General features: G+C 35.8%; 1 protein-coding gene across 1 annotated transcript in view; it reads right to left on the reverse strand.

Annotated features, from left to right (window-relative positions):
* The window catches only part of TNNI3K (TNNI3 interacting kinase), a 290,841-nt gene that overhangs the window by 186,424 nt on the left and 79,938 nt on the right, over positions 1 to 24,479 (reverse strand). Inside the window, exons 7-10 of the mRNA XM_049617009.1 lie at positions 14,247 to 14,345; positions 7,817 to 7,955; positions 1,246 to 1,390; positions 1,055 to 1,159 (exon numbers count right to left, since the gene is read on the reverse strand). Of these exons, the coding sequence (XP_049472966.1) occupies positions 1,055 to 1,159; positions 1,246 to 1,390; positions 7,817 to 7,955; positions 14,247 to 14,345 (488 nt within the window). The remainder of the gene's footprint in view (positions 1 to 1,054; positions 1,160 to 1,245; positions 1,391 to 7,816; positions 7,956 to 14,246; positions 14,346 to 24,479) is intronic.

Raw genomic sequence — 24,479 nt, forward strand, 5'->3', positions numbered from 1 at the left:
ATAAAAGGTTATGAGGATTAAATGAGATAATGGGTGCAAATCATCTGACATATACTCACCACTCCATAAATAGTTTTTCTCACCTCCCTTTTGGCTGGACTTTTTGTATGATAAGATAAATCTGAACATCCAAGCAAAATTGGACAGGGTGATGCCTTATCAGGAAGCACAAGCTTAATATTAATTCCATATGAAAAAAAAAGTCTCCTCATTTCTATTAGTCACCAGTGCAATACAAGCATTATGTAAATAACATAGTAGTCTTAAATATATTTTTTAGATGTTGCAAACTAGCCAAGAAATCTGTAATGTGTATGTAAATGATTTTATATTCAAGGTGTATTAAATTCAAAGTATTGTATTATTTTTATAGCAAAAGTAGCTCATTGTTAAAAACAAGCATATCAATTTTTATAAAACATCTGCCTCACTTTTGGATATTTTAGGGAGCTATGGATCTTATTTTTAGCAATCTTTTCCCTCCTTTTCTAGAGCACATTGTAGAGGACTCTCATGCATTCCTAGAAAGGAGTTAATGCCTTCTTAGGTATCTCAGTGGCCACCGCGACTAGGCTTTTACAGGCTGACAGATGGATGTCTTAGATAGGTAGATACATTTGCACATAAGGTTTAAGTGGTAAGGAAAAAAGTGTCACATTTGATGCTGATGAATTCTGGTAATGAGATTCTTGTCGGAGGAGGATTATGGGCATTGCCCCTTTTGGCAGCTTTCCGCTGAATGAAGTGGAATAGAAGCAATATGCTTACAGATGTTGATATGCCTGTTGCCTTGGCAACATCAGTCCCTGTCTTTGTGGCTGCTGCCAGGAATGCAGCATCTGGCTCTGGCCCCATCTGTTGTACTGACTGCAGCATCTGCCTCTACCTTTTCTTCTGTGCATCTAGCTTGGGCTCCTTGTCCTCTGCCCACCCTCTGCTCTTGCTCTCTGATTGCAACATCTGCCACTCTCCATTCTTGCTTTATGTGCACAACTTCAGGTGCCAAAGTGTATCAGCCACCCTTAGTGGCTATTGCACTTAAACATTATTTTACCTGTGAAAAGGTGTTTCACTGAAGATGTTTTCTTTAGTCAGACTTTCTATCCCCGATATTTGGATGATTTCCTTGGCGACTTCAAATTTGCCATTGTAGCATGCCCTAAAATTAAAGAAAATGTTTTTATAGTAGTAAGAAAGTACAGGTAGTAGAGCTGGAGGGTGTATGGAACTATACATATTACTCACAGGTGCAAAGGGGTATCACCATAGATATTAACAACGTGCGGCTGAACTTCAATATCGCTCTGGAGCAGGTACTTCACTATGTCGTGGTGTCCAAAACGAGAACAGAAATGCAGTGGGACATGGTCTTCATTGTCCTGAGCATTCACTGTCATCAACAAGAAAGGAAAAGTAGGTTATCTGGAATCCTCTGTTTCTCGGCCTTCTTAGGTGTAGTGTCAGGGACTTTTCTAAGTGCCTGAGAGACTCCTGGAAATTACCAATTAATGATAATAATAAAGGAAATTAAGTGCAACCAATTTAAAAAGTTATAACTCTATTCCATTGCCCATTGCCACATTAAACAGGCTTTCTTCTAGCTTCCATAAATTCTATGGAATGCATCTAATTAAATCTACCTTGCACAAATGGAATAGTTCAGGAAACTAATAAGTATCCAAAAGATCTTTGTGGTCTTATTTCCACAAGTATCTCCTTCCAAAGTGATTTTTTTCTCCTCTGTAAGATGTTAAAACTTACAGATCCTGGCTAAAGCACCATTCCCAGAGATTTTGGTTCAGTAGGTTAGGTTGGGGTCTAGCACTGTGTATGTTTACAACGTTGTTCAGGAAATTCTGATGTGCCAGTAACTGAGAATTATCATATGACAGAATACAAAGCATGGCATAAAGAAAAGAAAATAAGCTTTAGAGTGAGGCAGCCCGTGTTAATTATATTACCACAGTTATTTGATATTTAGGTGTTCACTCAGTAATGGGCATCTGTCCTCCTCTTTGGCCCAGCCAACCTCATAACCACTTTGGACATTTAGGGAATTTCCTACACTGAGAGAACTGACTAGAAGCCAAGCCCATGTTCTATCATATGCTTTCCAAGCCTCCTTTGCAGCTAGGGCACAGGATCAGCAGATAGTGACCATATGTCCTGGATTAGACTTCTTATCCTGGCATGATTTTTAATGGTGATCCTTTTACTTTCAACAGTGTCCTGCTTTTGACACTTTCCATAGGCTCCTCCAGTTGACACATTATATAAGACTCTGACATCACAGCTGACCACACAGAAAAGCAGACCTCATCTATCTTGGCAATGTAGTAATGGTAGAGTAGCTCCATCCGATTTCCAGAGGCAATGATTCCAGTCACAGATTCGGTGCCTTGCAAGGTTGGTGCCAGGAGCACAGAGTGTTGGCATGTGTGCCTAGCAGGGGTGGCAATGTGTCTTTAAATCACTACTTTTGGGGTGTGATTTTGGATACTGTTCCTCACTGTAAGAATCCCAAACCTGGGTTTCCATCCTGCTCAGGGGAGACACTTTGCACTAATTTGTATCCTTTAATATATTCATTTTACGCCTAAATTAGCAAGAGTTAGTTTCCAATGCTTGCAAATAAGAACACCTGATTGATACATACTCATTCCTCAACAAGTATAAAATGATCACTGTGTGCCAAGCAGGGTGCTAAGTGTTGAAGATACTGATTTTTTATTATCAAAAACAATGGATATGATAACACTATTGTTACAGGGATGTGAAAAAGATTAAAAGAGATCATGATGAGAAAATATCTAACATGATTCCTGTAACATATTAGTCACTTAATAAAAATGTATATTCTTATTTTTCACTAATTTGCCTCCTAGATGTTTGCTAAGTGTTAAGGTCAATATGCTATAAATGTATAGCATCTATACCCTCAAATAACCTGCAATCTAGTTGAACATTCAATAATTACAGGCCTGAAGTAATAATAACTGAACCAACCTGTGAAATTCTGGATCTGCTGTAGCACAATTTTTAAAACTAAAATAACTGAATCATCTGCTCTATAGCCATTTATTGAATTTTATTACTTTGTTCATCTGTAGAAGGTATTTTATTCAAAATAGAAAATAACAATCCTTAAAAAACCCATATGTTATCATTCTTAGTATCTATAATAAAAAGTATCCATAGAATCAAAAGAATTAAAGAAAAAAAAATGAAAGGATAGGAAAGAAAAGAAAGGGAAGGTAATTGTTAATTTAAAAAATGTGCAAATAGTTTATTACTACTTGTTGTTATAACTAACATTTAACATTTAATGAACACAGTCCTTGTAGCTGCTTTATTTGTAGACAATGATTCTTATTTTATTGTCCTGCAGGATCTTAAGCCAAAGGGAAATCTTTAACAAAGTCGCTGAACTTCTCCTCCCATGGCCGTTATTGAAAAATAAATCTTTGAATCTTTTTTATTAATGAGTGGCTCAGAAGGACACCCTTGCTTCAGAAGAATGTTCCCGGTTATTTTGATTATCTTTCTTTTTATGCTACTTCTCCTTTGTTCACATTCTGTTGGAAGCCAGGGAAAGTCAATACCATGAGTCAATGCTTTACAACAGTAGGGAGTCCAGGGCAAGTGGAGGTCACATAAGAGTTCCTGAGGTCCAGAGGGGACATTGTAAAGCAGAGTGCAGCACAATTTTCCACTAATTCATAGTTTGCCTGTGGCCATTCCTAGCCCCACCCAACATTATTCTTCTCTAGTTGAATCAGTAAACTTCAAAGTACATTATCTACTTGGTGAATTACCAGCAGTGGCCTAGATGGTCTTCTCATCAAAGAAGAGATAAATACCAACCAAAGGAAGGAACAAGCCAGGAGATATCCAGATCAGACACAGAGTTTATATATACACATCTATATTTCTGCGTCAGTCATTGTGATCTACTTAGTTTTGTCTTGAGCCAATTTTCAGTGACCAAAAAAATCCTATATATCATTATATCTTGTCCAAGGGTAAGTGAATGTATGAATGATATTCTATTTGCTCTAATTTAGCATTTTATTGGGAGATTTAAATAAAGAAGAATTTCAACCAAAGAAGTAGATGTAAATAATTATTAGGAAAATATTTATCGCCTAGTGCTCTACTTCTGAAGAGAGCATGTGTTCAGTAAAGTCTTTTGAAAGAAAGATTAGGTAAATGGGTGGGTGGATGAGTGCTACTTCTTGCTTCTCTCTCCTTATTGATCTTAAAGATAAAATAAAAATTTCCATAGTAACCCAGCAATGTAAGTACTTCCCATTAGCTCTGTAAAACAACTCCCAAATGTATCTTAAACACATTTTAAATAACAAATCTGTGTAATAGCTCTGACAAGATATACTTTTAGAAATAAAATACTTCCTCTTACCGGCCATGCCCTAGAAATTTTTGTGATTTTATATAATATCCAGTTCCATGTGAAAGGAACTGTAGCATTTAATAGATGACAAAAAATTAATAAACTGAATTTAAAATTTTCCTTAAATTAAAAAAAAATTTTTAATGTTTTATTTATTGTTGAGACAGAAAGTGACAGAGCATGACCAGGGGAGGGGCAGAGAGAGAGGGAGACACAGAATCCGAAGCAGGCTCCAGGCTCTGAGCTGTCAGCCCAGAGCCTGGAGCGGGGCTCGAACTCACAAACCAGGAGATCATGACCTGAGCCGAAGTTGGAGGCTAAACTGACTGAGCCACCAGGCGCCCATCATTAAATTTTTTTTTTAATGTTTATTTATTTTTGAGAGAGAGAGAGAGAGAGAGAGAGAGAGCAAGCAGGGGATGGGCAGAGAGAGAGGGAGACACAGAATCTGCAGCAGGCTCCAGGCTCTGAGCTGTCAGCACATAGCCTGACACGGGGCTCTAACTCATGAACAACGAGCTCATGACCTGAGCAGAAGTCAGAGGCTTAACTGACTGAGCCACCCAGGCACCCCCCATATTTAACTTTATTCAAATGATAAGTTGTGAGGACTCGATCACTACTTTCTTCTTATGGAGTCCAGAAACATTTTGACCTTTTCAATCTCATTCAATAAGCATTACATTTCTCCTTTTTTTTTTTTTTTTCATTTTCCTAAGGAGTACAAAGAAAACTAGAGACTTGAAACATATATATGACTGAATAGGTCAGCCTCCCAAACATGCTAAACTGAAGAGGTTGCTTTCAGAATTACATGTTGGCTAATTTTGTAATCTGAATTTATTTTCATTTGTGACATTCTGTTACCATAGAAACATACTGTACATACCAGATTTCAAATTGTGCCCCTATTGGGGTCATTAATTTACTCTTCCTCTTATGTCCATTTACCACAGGCAAGGGCCAGATTTAAAATAAATCATCTGGAGGCTTAGCTACACTTTGGAATAAATGAACTAGCTGATAATAAATCCTGTGCAGTGTGCAGTAGCACAACACATCTTCTGGCTTATTCTTTGCAATTGGTTGAAGTACAAAAGGGACTTAAATATCAAGTGTGTATTAGAAAGAAATAAAAATACATAAAAATCTGAGTCATGCTGTCTCTTGATATTTTAAATGATTGAGTAGAAAGCATGTAGTGCTTGTGTGAATCAGAAAGAAAGTGTTGAAAATTCTATCATATGATGCTGGTATGTAGGGGGAATACGGGTGCAATATTCATTTCAATGTCTTTTGTATGAAAGGAACTTTGATCCTGGAGACATGCTGATCAATGATACTCATTTTGACACCACCGAGCTTTGGAGTTGCACAGAGGAATAAAAAGCTGAGGTTGGCATTGATAATAAAAGGAAAAAAGTGAGCTGTTCCTGACCCTTTGGAAGAGCGAGGCAGTTTCAAAAACACAATTATGTGTTCAGTGGTTCATACAGGTGTACCTCTGCCTATTCTAAACCAACAGAATCAAAGAGACTGCTTAAACAAGGTCTAAGGAACGGCATTCCTTGTATCCTGACAACACAGGTTATTTATGATAATGCTATAGAAGAAATACCTCCGTTATTACATACTGGCTCATAGAAAATGACACCAACTATATTTCTCAAACTTTATAAAATAAAATAGCCCTCTTTCCAACATGGAAACTGGAAACTACCCTTGCCTCTTGCTACACTTGTCTCTGGAAGCCTTTGTGTTTTCCTTACATGTAGGTGAAAATATTGATTAGCTTTATGAACTGAATATTGATCTCAATTTTGGACCAAGGAACTGGCAGTTCTAGAGCTCTGACAACCTCGTCCTTTTGTAAATGTGCATCGTTTCTGCTGCAAAGGCCAGCAGCTCTTACAGCTGGGCTTTTAATTAGGTCTCTTGGGGGTCAATGGAAGAATGTTGGATGTGCCTGAGAGAATTTAATGACAAGATGTAACTCTAAGTGAATTTGTGTCAAAAAATAAAGTTTGTAAGGAAGAGAAAAAGTAAGAGAAAGGAAGAACTTTCTTCAACACTCTACTTTTAATCAATTTTCTAAAATTCATTTTATTATTAAGAAAATTAAAAGTTGTGGAAAATTCTATTCTGTTAACCACATCCTAAAATCTTTCTGTGTATGCTGAAACTTTTTTTCCTCCCATCCTGATCATGCTGTAATGTTGTTTCCACCATAAATAATAGTAATATCAAATATTGGGGAGGAAATGGGGAGCAACTGGAACTCTCATATATTGCTGTGGGAGTAAAAAATAGTACAAACACTTTGGAAAACTCTTTGAAATTTCCTAAAAAGTTAAACATGTGCATACAGAAATGCTACATACATGCACACACTCCCATATACATACCCAAAAGACATAAATATATATGTTCACACACATACACACAAAATTGAATGAGAATGTTTCTGGCATCTACATTCATAAAAGCCAAACACTAGAAACATTCAAACATCCATTAGAAGGATGGTGGATAAACAAATTGTAGAATATTCCTATAATCTTTAGCAATAGAAAAGAACAAACTATGATTCATGCAACAACATGGATAAAAATTAAAATCATGTTGTCAGTCAAAAGAAGGCAGTCCCAAATTACATGAACTTCAAGAACAGAAAAAACTAACCTATGGCAATAGAAGCCACAATATTGATTACCTTTTGTTGTTAAAGCTATTTACTAAGAAGAGAGCACAAGGGAACTTTCCAGAGTTCAATTGTCTTTTCTTTTCTTTTTTTTAATCTTTATTTATTTTTGAGAGAGAGAGAGACAGTGTGAGTTGTGGGGGGAAGGGGCCAGAGAGAGAGGGAGACACAGAATCTGATGCAGGCTGACAGCACAGAGCCCAACGCAGAGCTCAAGCTCATGGACAGTGAAATCATGACCTGAGCCGAAGTTGGAGGCTTAACTGACTGAGCCACCCAGGCCCCCCCCCCCCCCAGAGTTTAATTTTCTATACTAAAATGTTCTATATCTCGATCTGGGTGGTTTTGCATGAATTTATCGATGACAAATATTCCCTTAAGTCAATATTCACTTAATTGCTATATGCAAGTTTTACCTCAATTAAGAAACATATTAGTGAAAAATAACAAAATAATGATTTGTCTAGAAAAAAACCTTAGTTTTCTTGAAGTATCTAATATATTAAGAATTGAACTAAAATGTATAAAAAGGATTAACATATAGATTCATTATTATATTAAAATAATAAATTATGACTTGTGAAACAAATTAGCATATGCAATTAATCAGCTTCAGGGTTATTCACTACTAAATAAGGAAAATGCAAGTAAAAACTATACATAAAGTAGAAGATAGCAAAAGTGTTCTAAACATATAATCTTACCATCTGCTTTGCTGCCTTCTTCCATCAAGAGTTTTGCAATATTAAAGAATCCTTTTGCAGATGCAAGGTGGAGGGGCCTATCTCCAACTTCACCACTTACATTTACATCAGCGCCAAATTTCAAAAGAAGGCGGGTTACCTAAAGGATCCATTCATTTGAAATTAGTATCAAAAGTCAAACAATGAAGCAAAGCTTTCAAAAACATGGAAGAAGACATATCATTAAATACTTCTCTGAGATTATTTTTACCTGAAAATAACAGCAAATCTTAACTAAATTGGCCTAGACAATAAGGAATTTATTATTGTATCACCTCACAAGAAGTCAAAAATTGGAGCAATTTCAAGGTTGGATCTTCAGTGTACATAAATAATCCTCTCTAAAGTCACTCATAATCTGCCCTGAACCACCTTTTCCAAAGCTGTCTTCTGGCTAAAGCCAGCAGTATTTACTTGATTCTTCATTTTCACAGCAAATCCATGCATAGGTCACTGATGGCCATCTTGTTACCGGAGTTCTGGGTTCTTTTCTGAATTTATGAATAAATGGGACATAGCTGAACTATCAGCATCTTCCTCAATTAGCTGAGATCCACACCCAAAGGAAGAGAGAGATATGGAATGTTATTCAACTTAGGAGTCTTCCAGGGATTGTTACAGGTAATTCATAGGATTTCTTTTTTTTTTTTTTTTTAACATTTTATTTATTTTTGAGACAGGGAGAGACAGAGCATGAACAGGGGAGGGTCAGAGAGAGGGAGACACAGAATCTGAAACAGGCTCCAGGCTCTGAGCTGTCAGCACAGAACCCGACGTGGGGCTCGAACTCACGGACCGTGAGATCATGACCTGAGCCGAAGTCGGCCGCTTAACCGACTGAGCCACCCAGGCGCCCCTCAAAGGATTTCTTTAAATTATTTATAATATCTACTTATTACTTATTATTAATCTTAAGTAATTATTATACTACTTATTATACTACTTATTTATAATAAGTTATAAGTAATATATTAAATAATAATATTACTTATTACTTATATATCTTCTTACTACTTATTATTTCCAAATAATTTCTCCAAATCTGACATTGTCTCTTCTGGGAATTGCAGAAGTCATTATAATGATCTCAAGAGGTAAATTAGAGGTAAGTTTGTGCCATCAAAATAACAGTTATGGGAGAAGCCCTCAACTGACCTGACAACTTAAGTGTTACCATAAAAGTGAATTCAAACTCTAAAACTATTTTGACTTTCTATGTGGCAGCAAACAGACATGTTTTGAACAGAAAACTGTCAAGAATATGGTACATATTTGATAGAAATTCTAGGCAAAAAAAAAAAAAATTAGCAGTATCGGATGTAGAAAAACATCCTATTGAGTGTAGTAGGTAAAGAATAAGGGTTCTAAAGTCAGGCTTCTTTTTATTAGCTATGTCACTTTTAATAAATTATATGACCTTTCAAAACTTCAGTTTATTCATTGCTGAAATGGGAATCACAATAGTTCTACTTCATAGAGTTGTTATGAGGATTAAATAAGTTATTACATGTAAAGCACTTACGAAAGTGTCTGGTACTCATTAAATATTAGCAGAAGTGGTAGCACAAATGTGTAACATGTGTATTTTATCCATTTGTTGGCTAATGGGCAGACCAATACTTGATTCAGGAAAAATTGGAGCAGTAAAAGTTAGTCTCAAGAACTGTGCATTCCTAAGCAGATACTTCCATTTACAAAGACTCCATAAATTCTGATTATGTGACTTTATAATGGACAGCTTTAAACTATCTTTGGAATCGATTGCCTATTAAGCACTATTATTATATACCTAGGAAATATTGCTCTTGGTCCAAAACATCTACTCTTCCACTTAAAAATAAGTAAATAAACAAATGGCAAGGAACATGGAACATTAGGCACATTTATATATCGAAAGTACCATTCTCCTGTCAGCATATTTTAGCAAATGACAATAGCATCCATAAATTACTTATGTGCTGTCTTTGCACACAGAAAGTGAGTCCCTTATCATAAAAAGGCCATCCACATTTTAGCATAATTTTATAAGACTGTGACTATATATTCAGGGAAAGTAAACAAATTTAGCTCTCCATCCAACATGCATAGAAGCTCTTTATATTTCTGTGGGTGAGGAGGTTAATCACCAAAGAGGATGACTCTACAAATAATATGCATTGTGTATATCCTGTTTCTGCCTAAAGTCAGAAAAGTACGGATTTTTTTCATCATCTGGGCTTTTAGACCCTGTACTTTCAAAAGCATTTTCAGTGCCCAGCTCTCCAGTACACTCCAGTGCACTTTTGAGCAGCACATCAAATGAAATGAGAAATCTTTCCTAGCTATAGGTCACGCTTCACAGGTCTGAGAGTGTCCAAGCATATGCCAGCTAGCAAAGAAATAAAGGCACAATGACTAGAAGAGCACAGAGACACAAGTAAGTTTGATTTTTAACTTGGGATCCTGAGGCAGTGCAATGGCATGACCTCTACAAAGGTAAAAAGGTCTAATTTTACTCCATAATTGAGTAAGACTAGAGATGTAGAGATATAAAGTGAGGAAGAGTGAAAATGGGATGTGAAAAGAAGAGTTAAGTTTTGGTTATCCAATTACATTTGTTATTTCTGTTTTATTTGGGTCAGTTTAGTTTCCTAAGGATAGCTAATTGGCGATGTTTGAAAGTAGCACATACAAATTTTGTCTTTCAATATGTTAAGGTTAAAATCAATGGGCTTATTTTGTCCTGGGAGGTATGTCACATAGGCTTTCTTTTCTGGAGACAATTTGATTTTTAACTCATTAGGCATTTACCTCTTTAGAAAACAGTTTGACCATTCCGTAAGATGTTAAACATAGTGTTAACACATGAGCATCAATTCCACTCTTAGATATACCCAAGAGAAATGCAAACAGATGTCCATATCAAAACTTGTACATGATGTGGGCATGGGGCGGGGGGGAAATGGGTGAAATAGATAAAGGAGATTAAGAACATGCTTATCTTGTTGAGAACTCAGAAATGTATAGAATTGTTGAATCATCGTATCATACACCCAAAACTAACATAACACTGTATGTTAATCATATGTGAATAAAAAAAAATTAGAATGTTCAAAGCACCATATTCAAAATAGCCAAAAAATGGAAAAAATACAAATATCCATCAACTGATGAATGGATAAATAAAACCTGGCATATCCATACAACAAAATAGTATGCCACACTAAAAAGCAAGGAGGTACTGGTATAACGCTATAAAGTTGATGAATCTTTTTTTTTTTTTTTATGTTTATCCATTTTCTGAGAGACATAGCGTGAGTGGGGGAAGTGCAGAGAGGGAAACACAGAATCAGAAGCAGGCTCCAGGCTCCAAGCCGTCAGCACAGAGCCCAACACCAGGCTCAAACTTAAAAACCGTGATATCATGACCTGAGCTGAAGTGGGCTGCTTAACTGACTAGCAACACAGGTGCCCCTAAAGTTGATGAATCTTAAAAACGTGCTAAGTGAAAGAAGTCAGTCACAAAAGACCATGTGTTGTATGACTGCATTTATAGGGAGTCTCCAGAAGGTAAATCTATAGAAACAGAAAGAATATTAGTATTTTCCTCAGGCTGGAAGAAAGAAGTTGGGAAGAAGGTGGAAGTAAGTGTTGTTTCTGGGGGTAATGGCTTCATTCAATTAATTGTGATGATGGTTGCGCAACTTTGAATATACTAAAGCCATTGAATTACACAATTTAAATTGATGATTTATATATTTCTTTTTTTAATATAAAATTTATTGCCAAATTGGTTTCCATACAACACCCAGTGCTCATCCCAACAGGTGCCCTCCTCAATGCCCATCACCCACCCACCCCCACTCTCCCACCCCCCATCAACCCTCAGTTTATTCTCAGTTTTTAAGAGTTTCTTATGGTTTGGCTCTCTAAGTTTTTTTTTTTCCTTCCCCTTTCCCATGGTCTTCTGTTAAGTTTCTCAGGATCCACATAAGAGTGAAAACATATGATATCTGTCTTTCTCTGTATGACTTATTTCACTTAGCATAACACTCTCCAGTTCCATCCACGTTGCTACAAAAGGCCGTATTTCATTCTTTCTCATTGCCAAGTAGTATTCCATTGTGTATATAAACCACAATTTCTTTATATCTCAATAAAGTTAACAATTTAAAAAAAAATCAATGCACTTGGGAGTTAGAGCACTAGGCCTTGAATAACTAGCCCTACCCCTCAAGCAAATTTCCTCGACTTTCTGATTTGTCTCACTGATAGAAAACAAATAAGAAGAGGCTCTTAGGTACAACAGAATAACTATAGGCTTTGGGATCAGACAGACCTCAATATGTATTCCAGCTCTTCTAATTAACTGTGTGACTCTGGCATGCTACTTGACCTGAGTGAGCCCTTGCATATCATTGGCAAGAGGGGGAAAATAATAGTTAACTTTAGGATTGTGGAAAAATCATACACACACAAAATAATCCACATAAACTTCCTGTCCCATAGTATGAGCTCACTCACATGGTAACTCATTAAGTTCATTAGGTTTCCGTGAAGGTCAAATGAAACTATTCATTGAATGAAGGCACACTATAAACTTTAAAGCATTCTATATATATTATTATTTTATTACAGAATATCAAATTTTAAAATAATTACCTGTTATATAATTATATATCTAAAGCAAATTATATTTAAAGCACATTCAGTGATTGTTTTTTATTTTTTATTTTTATTTTCAATTTTAATTTTTTAATATAATTTATTGTCAAGTTGGCTAACATACAGTGTATACAGCATGCTCTTGGTTTTAGGGGTAGATTCCTGTGATTCATCACTTACATACAACACTCAGTGCTCATCCTAACAAGTGCCCTCCTCAATGCCCATCACCCATTTTTGCCTCACCCCTGGCCCCCATCAATCCTCGCTTTGTTCTCTGTATTTAAGAGTCTCTTATGGTTTGCTTCCTTCCCTCTGTTTGTAACTATTTTCCCCCTTCCCTTCCCCCATGATCTTTTGTTAAGTTTCTCAAGTTCCACATATGAGTGAAAACATATGATATGTCTTTCTCTGACTGACTTATTTCACTTAGCATAATACCCTCCAGTTCCATCCACGTTGTTGCAAATGGCAGGATTTCATTCTTCCTCATTGCCAAGTAGTATTCCATTGTATATATAAGTATTTTTTTTAATGTTTATTATTTTTGAGAGAGAGAGAGAGAGAGAGAGAGAGAGAGAGAGAGAGACAGTATGAGTGGGGGAGGGGCAGAAAGAGAGGGAGACACAGAATCCAAAGCAGTCACCAGGCTCTGTCTGAGCTGTCAGCACTATGCCCGATGCAGGGCTGGAACTCACAGACCGCGAGATCATGACCTGAGCTGAAGTTGGATGCTTAACTGACTGAGCCACCCAGGCGCCCCTAGTGACTGTTTTTTAAATTTTTCTAGGTTATTCCATGTATTAATTTCCCACTGCTGCAAATCACCACAAATTTATTGGATTAAAACAGCACAGATTATTCTCTTAAAAGTTCTGGTGTTCAGAAGTCTAAAACCAAGGTGTTGGCAGGTTGTATTCCTTCTGGAGGCTTTCATTTCCTTGCATTTTCAGCTTCTACAGGCTGCCTGCATTCCTTAGCTTGTTACCCCTTCTAGCATCACTCTAACCTCTTACATTCACTGACACTTAGGTTTCCTGCTCCTTATTATAAGAACCCTTGTGATTATATCAGGTCCACCCAGATAATGCCAGCCTAATTTCCCCAACTCGAGATCTTTAACTTGATCACATCTGCTAAATCCTTTTTAGGGTAACATTCACAGGTTCTGAAAATTAAAGCATGAACATATTTTGGGGGATATTTTCAGTCTACCACATTCCAGGACAGTAGAAAAAAAAGAAGCCCAGTTTTTGAAAGACACATTTTTTCATAAAGGAAGGTCTTTATGATTTGTTTTATTGTTATTGCACTAGTATCATCATAGTGACAGTTATTGAGAATTTGCCAAACACTTGAAATTAATATCTCATCATATCCACAACCCTATGGGTAGGCACTATTAATATTTTCTCCATTTTACAGATGAAGAAACTGAAGATCAGGGAGATGATATAATCTACACATGGTCACAAAGCTAGGAATTTTTCAAGTACAGGCTGGGTGATTCCTGGGAGTGTACACTTACTGTAGTGCCTCCCTTGGGTACTGAAACAGTTAATGAAAATGAATCACTTGGCAGGTGCAATGTTTCTATGCATCTATCAGATCCTCAAGGTGGAACTGATGATAATATGGCAAAAATAATCCAAAGGATAGCTTAAATATTCCTTCTTTGAGGCTAGGGCAGTTCCACAAAAGCCTGGAATGGTTCCCCAGCCTTTGGAAATCCTACCATCAGACATACCTGTTCATGTCCATAGTATGCTGCAATGTGCAATGGAGTGAAAAAAACTGCATCTTGAACATTGACATTTGCTCCATGTTGCAGCAGGACATCAGCAACCTGGACAAGAAAGAGAGCTCAGGTAAGACCTTTATTTGGGGCATCTGCCTATCAAAATTCATGTTACAACCACCAGGTACAACTCTTCTTCAGGATGAGTTTTCTTCCATCTCCCTTCTCTGAAATCTCCAATGGCTGCTTTTGTACAGAAAATGAAGACCAAATCCCTTACTGTGGCTTCCAAAGGTCTCCTCAATCTGGCATTATCCTTTAAATGTATTCCCCATTATTCTCTTTCTTAAACTCAATAATGTAGTAAGATTGCATTCCATTTCCTGCTCCTTTGAGTCTTGGATCACATCATTTCCTCAGCCAGGAATTATCTGCTGCCCAATCTACAGATATTTAAACCCAAGCTAATTACCTTCTACTCCCAGTTTTCTTTGATTTTCCTCCCTTCATTGCCAACTGACTTTCTGAATTTGTCTTCCTTCCTCTTAAATCTCATGTAACTTTCTTTCATGCCACATAGAATATAAAAAAATTATATACATGTCTTTTCATCTCTACTAAAGAATAAATCCTTTAAGGACAAAATACGTCACATTCATCTTTATAATCCTACCCTGGCATGTTTCCATGCAAATAGTAATCATTCCAAAGTTTATTGAATGAATGAGTGAATGAGTGAATGAGTGAATGAATGAATGAGCAAGTAAAAAACACTACCAGGAACTGTTGGGCAACTGTCTTCATGGAAAATTACAGATTGCCAACAAATCTGCTAGCCCTTCAGATTTCTTCTCCTCTCAAAGACCTATCTCTATGTCTCACTTCTCTGGAAAATTGTTTAGAATCATTTCCTTCAGATGTGTTCATTTTTATTGTAGATTTTCCTAATGCACTATCTATTTGTCATGTGGTAAAATAATATACATTTGGGAACATTTTCAAAAGTCTGTTAGACTTAGGAGAGAAAACAGGAAGATAAGATCTAAAAGCTCAAATGACTTATGTTCTAACAACTCTTCTGTTCCAATAAACAAATTGCAACCTTAGTCAAGTTTCCTTTCCTGTTTGAATCATAGCCTTTCAGAACTGGAGAGGCACCATGGACAGACATTACGTACTAAACCCCTATGTTTGAAAGAGAAAGAAATTGAAAATGAGAGGAAGTAGAAAATTTCTCAAAGTCATGGAGCAATTGTCAGCACAGAAATGAATCTTTAGGCTCTTGCTTGACCTCTGTGTCTGAGTGCTCCATAGTTTTAAATAGTTCATTCACTCAATCATCCATTTATTCATGCATCAATACACAATTTATTGAGCATGTATGAGCTAAAACTGTGTTGTTTTACATGTTTATTCTCAAAATTTATTCAATCACTAGAATAACATTAGAAGTGATTGACATACAAAAAAGGAATTCTTGGTGGGCCATTTGAAATTTCTGCTGGGTTCAAAAATATAAACAGGTGTATAGGCTTCTATACATTCCCGGAATTATGCTTTTGCTGATATTTGGGTATTGCTAACTAATGATCCATAGAATACATAATATATACAATGAATTGTTTTTCTAATAACAAATCAAAAGCACAGTTAATATTTAATATTTATTGAGGATATATTATGTGTCAGACCCTGCACTAAGTGCATAAATGGTAATTGGAGTGTCCTGTTTCACACAAAACACAGAAATATAGGTGCTACTCTTCCATTTTAAAGGTGAAGAAACTAAGCCTCATGAACTCAGTTAAGTTCCTACAGCTAGTAAAGGGCAGAACCGGAATTCAAATCTAGGTTCTCATTGATTTTAAACATTTTCCATCAGGCTCCTCCTGTGACCTTGACCTCATTAAGGCTAACCTTTAAGTAAATGAACTGACTCAAACCCAGATGAGAGGAAACTTTCTCTCAGTAGAAGCTCTGTAGATTCAGCTTGGAAATGAATACCAGAGCCATTTACATAAAGCGTGTCATATCTTAGACTTCACATGCCTGAGAGTTCAATCTTAGGAACCTTTACAGAAGGTCACAAAAGATCAAGTAAATGAAGCTTTTTACAATTTCTCTTATTTTAAATATAGCATAAAATAAAGTAGACAGCATGCATTTTTATTGTAATAGGGACTCTCCAATGTTAACATATAGAGCCAATTTCTTAGGCATGGTTCCAGAACTTACTTTCATTTTAAAAGATAACAGCTCTTAGGCTTCAATAAGTGGTCCAAAGCAAACTTTTTTCCTCCTAAGTTTGCACTTATCCAGTCATTCAGAAGGTCAATCTTTTGGCTGAAACTTCATTAATTATGGAGTGCTGGCCTTCTGAGAAACTGTCAAAATGTAAGTCTTAATGCAACCACACAGAGTCATTATTGAACTGTAGGCTTTATTTAGTTTGTTTTAAAATTTAAGGAAATATTTAACTATTGAGAGCAATGTACACTGGAATTATCTGAAAAATGTTATATGTTACTTATATGAGTAGAATGCTCTTATTGATTTTTATGACTTTTGGAGTCATATGGGGAGAGTATCTCTTGGCATATGGGATATGGCATATATTATGGGAATGTAATGTATTGTGATGTACAAATATGTCTGTCATGTGGCTAAGACAAATACACTTGTATTAGCATTTAGCCTGGAACATATATGTATCAGATCATTTTATCCATGCTTCCCTTCTCTCGAACTTGAAAAAGTTGGTAAAGCAATTTCACTTGCTTTCTGAAGCCCCATAAAGTCACAGTCTAAATCTATTTATTTGCCACTATGCTAAGTATATGATAGACACCCAAATAATTGTTCAATTGGTCTGTATTTCTGGTAAAAAAAAGTATATATTATGAAATACATTAATTTTGATATATAATGATATACAAGAAATTGTATATCATCATTTATAAGGGAATTTATATATTAACAATTAGGACTCAATTATATGATAGAAATTTTAAATAATTCAATTCAATAATTGATCACTTATTTTAAATTAATATTTAGCAAACCCCCGTGCCTTCTCCATGCCAGGAACTGTGATTAGAGTTTTATATGTATACATTATCTCATTAAGATTTTTGCAAGGCAGGGGCACCTGGGTGGCTCAGTTGGTTAGGCGTCTGACTTTGGCTCAGGTCATGATCTCACAGTTAGTGAGTTTGAGCCCCGTGTTGGGCTCTGTGCTGCAGCTCAAAGCCTGGAGCCTGTTTTGGATTCTGTGTTTCTCTCTTTCTCTGCTCCTCCCGCACTCATGCTCTGTCTCTCTCTCTCTCAAATAAATGTTAAAAAGAATTAAAAACATTTTTTGCAGGGCACAAAATTATTGGCTTAAGATTTTTTGATAAAATACAGTTTTGATTTTTTTCCTTGAAAGCAGTATCAAAACTACTAGTGAAATCGTAAAGTAGAAAAAAGTGTTATCACAGAAAGAATATCTTAATAATCTTTAAACACTTTAAGGAAGTGAACTGTATTATATTTAGATTTATATACCTGACATATATGTCAGTATTATTATTATGATTAAAGGAATGATACTCAAATATGGTCTGGTAACTAGGTACATTTTCCTGATTGAAGGATAAATACCAAAAAGTGCTTCCCATTAAGTACTTGTTTTATGAGCATAGAAAGTGGATCCTTATGATTTTAAGAGCTCCTGATTATTTTGATACTAGGAATTACTGTATATATTATACTTTACAGATATTTTTATTTACCAGTTAACTCACCAAAAGATCAAAGTGGAGCCTCTTCGATTTTCAGGCTGTAATTTAAACATGTATTTGTACATTCTGCTCTTTTTCCTAGAAAGCCTCCCTTCTCTTTCTCTGCCTGTCATATAACCACTCTCAAGATCAAGCTTATATTCTTTTTTTTTTAATTTTAAAAATGTTTTATTTATTTTTGAGACAGAGAGAGAAAGAACATGAGCAGGGGAGGGGCAGAAAGAGAGGGAGACAGAATCCTTAGCAGACTCCAGGTGCTGAGCTGACAGCACAGAGACTGATGCGGGGCTTGAACCCACAAACCGTGAGACCCGAGCCAAAGTTGGACACTTAACCAACTGAGTCACTCCGGCGCCCCTGATCAAGCTCATGTTCTTCAAGAGAAGTTCCTACAAATACTTTACCATATTGATCATTTCTTTCTCTGAATGATTCTAATACTTATCCTCACAACTTAACCTTCCCATTAATTATCACTGGGGTAAACCACTATTATACAAAATCTTAAACTTTTATTTTCCTGTTCTAAACGTGCCTCAGTGAAGTGTAAAAAGTTTGGACTTCAGGAAAAATAATTTGTCACTGCAATTTAATCATAACTAAAATAGCCAGTGCTTACAATTTAAAATTCTAGAGACATGCAGAAGAATGAAACTGGACCACTTTCTTATACCATATGCCAAAATAAGTTAAAAATGGATGCAAGGTCTAAATGTAAGACAGGAAACCATCAAAATCCTACAGGAGAAAACAGGCAGCAACCTCTTTGACCTTGGCCACATCAACTTCTTACTAGATATGTCTCTAGAGGCAAGGGAAACAAAAGCAAAAATGAACTATTGGGACCTCATCAAGATAAACAGTTTCTGAAAAGTGAAGGAAACAATCAACAAAATTGAAAGGCAATCAATAGAATAGGAGAAGATATTTGGAAATGACATATACGATACAGGATTAGTATCCAAAATCTAGAAAGAAATTATCAAACTCAACACCAAAAAACAAATTATCCAGTGAGCAAACAGGCAGAAGACATGAATAGGCACTTTTCCAAAGAAGACATCCAGATGGCTAGTAGATACATGAAGATGCTTAATATCACTCACCATCAGGAAAATACAAATCAAAACCACAATGAGGTACCTCACGCCTGTCAGAGTTGCTAAAATTAACCACCCAAGAAACAACAGATGTTGATAAGGGTGCAGAGAAAGGGGAACACTTTTGCACTGTTGGTGCAGCCACTCTGGAGAACAGTATGGAGGTTCCTCAAAAAATTAAAAACAGAACTACCCTATGACCTAGCAATTGCACTATAGTAGGTATTTAACCAAAGGACACAGGTGTGCTGTTTTGAAGGAGCACAGAACCCCAATGTTTATAGCAGTGGTATCAACAATAGCCAAATTATGGAAAGAGGCCAGAAGTCTATCAACTGACAAATGGATAAAAAATCTGTGTTTTATTATATATATATGTGTGTGTGTGTGTGTGTGTGTGTGTGTGTGTGTGTGTGTATAATGGAATATTATCTGGCAATCAAAAAGAATGAAATCTTTCCATTTGCAACTCCATGGATGGAACTAGAGTGTACCATGCTCAGCAAAATAAGTCAGTCAGAGAAAGACAAATATCATATTATTTCATTCATGTGTGGAATTTAAGAAACACAACAGATGAACATAGGGGAAGGGAGGGAAAAATAAGATAAAAAGATAGAGGGAGGCAAACCATAAGAGACTTAAATACAGAGAACAAAGTGAGAGTTGCTGGAGGGGAGGTAGGTGGGGGGTGGGCTAAATGGGTGATGGGCATTAAGGAGGGTACTTGTTGGGATGAGCACTGGGTGTTATATGGCAGTGATGAATCACTGGGTTCTACTATTGAAACCAGTACTACGCTGTATGTTAACTAACTTGAATTCAAATTAAAAAATAAAATAAATTAAAATTCCAGAGATGCTAAAAGAATGTCCATAAGAGTAAGGCCCTTATTGTTCTTGCTTGCTGAATACTTCTCCTACAGTGTGACTTTAACTTATTTGACTTGGTCTCATTTAGCTCCCGCTCCATACTTCATTTTATGAAAGCCATTGATAGCAATGAAGAGAAAAAAAGATCATATCAAGAGGAACTAAATGTCCCAGGGGAAAGAAGTAAAATAAGGTAAATTCTGAATGGAATAAAATGGCAATCAATGTCAGTTGAAATTGTCAAAGTTCAATATAGTGTCTTATACCAAGTAGATGTTCAGTAAATATCTATACTTTTAAATTAAAATTTTCTTTGCTTTAAGTGGTATCATTTTCCATGACTTTTTGTAGTCTTCCTCAAATTAAAAAAAGAAAATTAACATTTATTTATTTTTGAGAGTGACGGAGTGTGAGCAGGGGAGGGGCAGAGAGAGGGAGACGCAGGTTACAGGCTCTGAGCTGTGGCAGAGCCCAACGCGGGACTTGAACTCATGAACTGTGAGATTGTGACCTGAGCCAAAGTCAGACACTTAACCAACTGAGCTGCCCAGGGGCCCCTGTAGTGTTCCTCAAATTTATGTCTATACTGATGTATAGTTTATTTATAGGATTTATAGTTTATTTAAAGCCATAATTTTTACTTCAGTATGGCTTTATCTACACTTTATAATTGAGACTTACAGAAAGCAGAATCATGAGACTATATTAGGATAATACCCATTTCCATTTATTGGAAAATCTGTATCGGCAAAACTTTAGAGGAAAATGTTTTTTTTCTTTTTAGTTTTTACTTTAATTCCAGTTAGTTAACATAGAGTATTATATTAGTTTCGGATGCACCATATAGTGATTCAACAATTCTATACATTACTCAGAGCTCATTACACAAGTGTGCTCTTTAATCCTCATCACCTATTTAAAGCATCCCCCCACCCATTCCCATCTGGTAACCATCCATTTGTTCTCTATAGTTAAGAGTCTGGTTCTTGGGTTACCTAACCCCATCTCTTTTCCCCTTTGCTCATTTGTTTGGTTTCTTATTAGAGAAATCATATGATACTTGTCTTTCTTTGACTGATTTATTTCACTTAGCATTATACTCTCTAGCTCCATCCATGTCTTGCACTGTTGGTAGGGATGCAAACTGGTGCAGCCACTGTGGGAAACAGTATGGAGCTTCCGCAAAAACATAAAAATAGAAATATCTTATGATCCAGTAATTGCACTACTGGATATTTACCCCCAAATACAAAAACACTAATCCAAAGGGGTACATGCACCCCTATGTTTATAGCAGTGTTATTTACAATAGAGGAAAATGTTTTCTAAAGTCTATGCTTCATGAATTCAAAATGATCCCAGAGACATTAACATGCAAGTTGATTTAGATTGGTATTTCCCAGTTATTTCCTTTTTTAAAAAAATTTCTAACATTCAACAACCAGTTTTCAATTATGTCCCCTTGAACCATTGCCCTCTCTCCTAAACTTTACAGACAATCTTCTTTTAAAGCTAGTCCATACTTTTTGTCCACATTTCCTCACCTCCTATTCATTCCTCATCCCACTACAATTTGGCTTTAGACCTCGCCACTTTAGTAAAATTTCTGTGTAAAATGACATCAAAGGCCTCCTAATTGCCCATTCCAACAGATACCTTTTAGTCTTTTCCTTATTTTATTATTTATTTTACTATTTGTCTGCTCCTTGAGATTCTATTCTCCCTTGGGTTGATTGACATTGTAGTCATTGAGTCTGCTCCCTACCCCTCTGCGAACTTATTATTATTCCTCTATAGAGGTGACTGTTCATCTCTTAAGTGTTTCTGAAGTGTTGCTTTTTCCTTACTGACAACTGTTTCGTTGTGTTTCTTTTTGATCTCTTGTTGAAGTTAATATACACAAAGCACTTAGCACAATACTTGGTACATAATAGTAAGTATTCAATAAGTGGTAGCTATTAGCCATCTTGCAGTATACATTCTCTGGTTGATCCCATCTACTACTACTACTACTACTACACCTCTCTCCAGTTATATGTGTTTTTCCCAGACTTCCTTTAACATAAGACCTACCTCCTTTGGCAACCGCTATTCCTGTTATGTATTTCCACTCTATTTCCCAACCACTTTTTGTCTGGGAGGATAGAGCCCCCCTGCACTGATCTCTTTGTCACTTACACTTTGATTCTTGTAAAAGTGAATGAAGCACTAGAAGACAAAGGGAACTAGTATTTATTGAATGGGTACTTTGAGAATATCTATGAGCTAAATGAGAATACCTGTTTCAGTTAATGCTTATAGCAATCTCATGGAATTTTATTAATAGTCTCACTTTAAAAATAAGAATAATGAAGTTCAGAATTATACAGCTTGTAAGGAAAAACACCAAAGTTTAAATTTAGGTCTATGGAAGTTCAAAGCACCATACTATCCCCTGCTGTTTTTCTTCTTATGTGTGTTATTATTTGTGGTCAGTTAGCAATTCCTCGCTACCTTATACAGTCCTGCAGAAAGGTGTAGCTCTTGGTAGTTATTACCCTCAAGGATTTTCAAACATGGTCAAACAGCCAGGATGTGAGTAAGATTGATTCTCGCTATGTAATCATTTGCAGTCAACTAAAAAACAAATGAAATAAAATTTATTCTAAGTAGGAGTTGTTTGTTAGGAATCTTAAAGAGTATTATATACTTCAGCAGGGAGTTAGAATTTTTTCTAAAATTTTTCCTTACAGGAACTCACCAAGAGACTTTAAGTAAGAGTAAAATATATTCTGATTTGCATCTTAAAATGACCTGTCTAGTAATAGTATAGCAATGACTGAAGAAGGAGCAAGATTGGAAGCAGGGTAATCAGTTAGCAAGGTCCTATAGTAAAAAGAGAGAGGTAAGGATAAAATGAGCTGAGGTAGCAGTAGTGGCTTGGAAATGGGGAGTGGGCTTTAGAGATAATTAGGATGGTGGCATCATATGACTCAGCAGATGAGACTGGGGACGGTGAGAGATGATGAGAAATTGTTAACAAATGATGTCTTTAAAAGAAGAAGCCTCTTAGGGGAGATGAGTGTGAAGATAAAACTTTTATCTTCTTCATGAATTTATGAAGTGAGAACATTACCTACAGTTTCTGTCTCTCAGATTAATCACTTGTAATAGCCAATTTCTCCCAAATCCCCTTGACAGTTCACTGTGTTCTTATCCAATACCATAAGGTGTCTCGATTGGGGCCAATCTTTCAATCAAGATGTGAACATAATTCTCAAATTTTCAAACAACTACCAAAAATTATGTTAATTAAAGATACCAATAATTGCTTATCCATTTATATTGAAGGCTTATTTACTTAGAAAACATTTCAGATAGTAGCATTTTCTTTAGATTTAATAAGCATTTCTTTTGGCTTTATGCTCTATTTTCTGTAAAGTTTTCTATTTTTAAATATGTACACTCATTTCTTGACATCTACTACAAATGTTAGGTGAGAACTCTCTATCATGTAGTCACAGAGTTTTTCTCTTATAATATTTGCTGAATATTTTTGTAATGACTTTTTTTTTACCTGACATACCTCTAATTAAATATTTGAGTACAAAAACTTATTAGAAAATAGTTTCTTCAGGCTGTCACAGAAATGAGGTTCTCTTATGTGATCTTTCTCTTATTATCTAAGGTTAAAATTAAATTTGGTCTGAAAATTACTTAGAAAATGATTCCACAAGATAATATTATCAAAGAAATTAAAGGGAAGCTCCATATTCTTAAGTTGTAGAAATAGAGCTGAAGCATATATTAACTTATATACATATAAAAAAAAGAATTAATCAATCCTATAAATGTATCACTTCTCAGGAAATGATGAGAGCATAAGTAGAAAAGCTGATATATGAAAAACAGTAATGAGAAGCAGTGAGGTCAAGGCTGGAGATACAAGTGGTATCATTTTATGAAAGTAATAATTGAAACCAGGAGATAACATCACTTCCGTAAGGTAAAAGGAGATATTTATGGGATATTTACTGCTAAAAGGTGATAATAAAGGGAGCCAGAAAAGGGAGAAGTCATCTAAGAAAGAAAAAGAGAACAAAGGAATGCTTATTAAGGAAGTCCATGGAAGAGATAGTTTTAAGAAAAGAGGGACAAAATTTTCTAAGCCTTCCAGCTAATCATCCTCTTGCTATGCTATTTTCTTCTTTATAAATACACTTCTTCTTCTTCATCTTCTTTTTTTTTTTTTTTTGCAGCATTTCCTTATGTAAGGGTCTTATTTTAAAATCCTTGGCTGAGAAAACAGGCTTTCAACATTTACTCTGTTATGAATATATCATGTTTTATGCATTTCAAAAGCCGCAATTTTTTTTTCTTGTGAGATTTACTTATGTAGCTTGCCAAAGGCCCAACATTTTTCATTACAGTCCAATTGTGGAGACTTGAAAATTGTAGTAACATTTAGGTTTCCTCTCAGTAATGTTCCTCCCTGCATGTTCATACCCT

Source organism: Panthera uncia (genome assembly GCF_023721935.1).
Source record: "Panthera uncia isolate 11264 chromosome C1 unlocalized genomic scaffold, Puncia_PCG_1.0 HiC_scaffold_4, whole genome shotgun sequence".
NCBI lineage: Eukaryota > Metazoa > Chordata > Mammalia > Carnivora > Felidae > Panthera > Panthera uncia.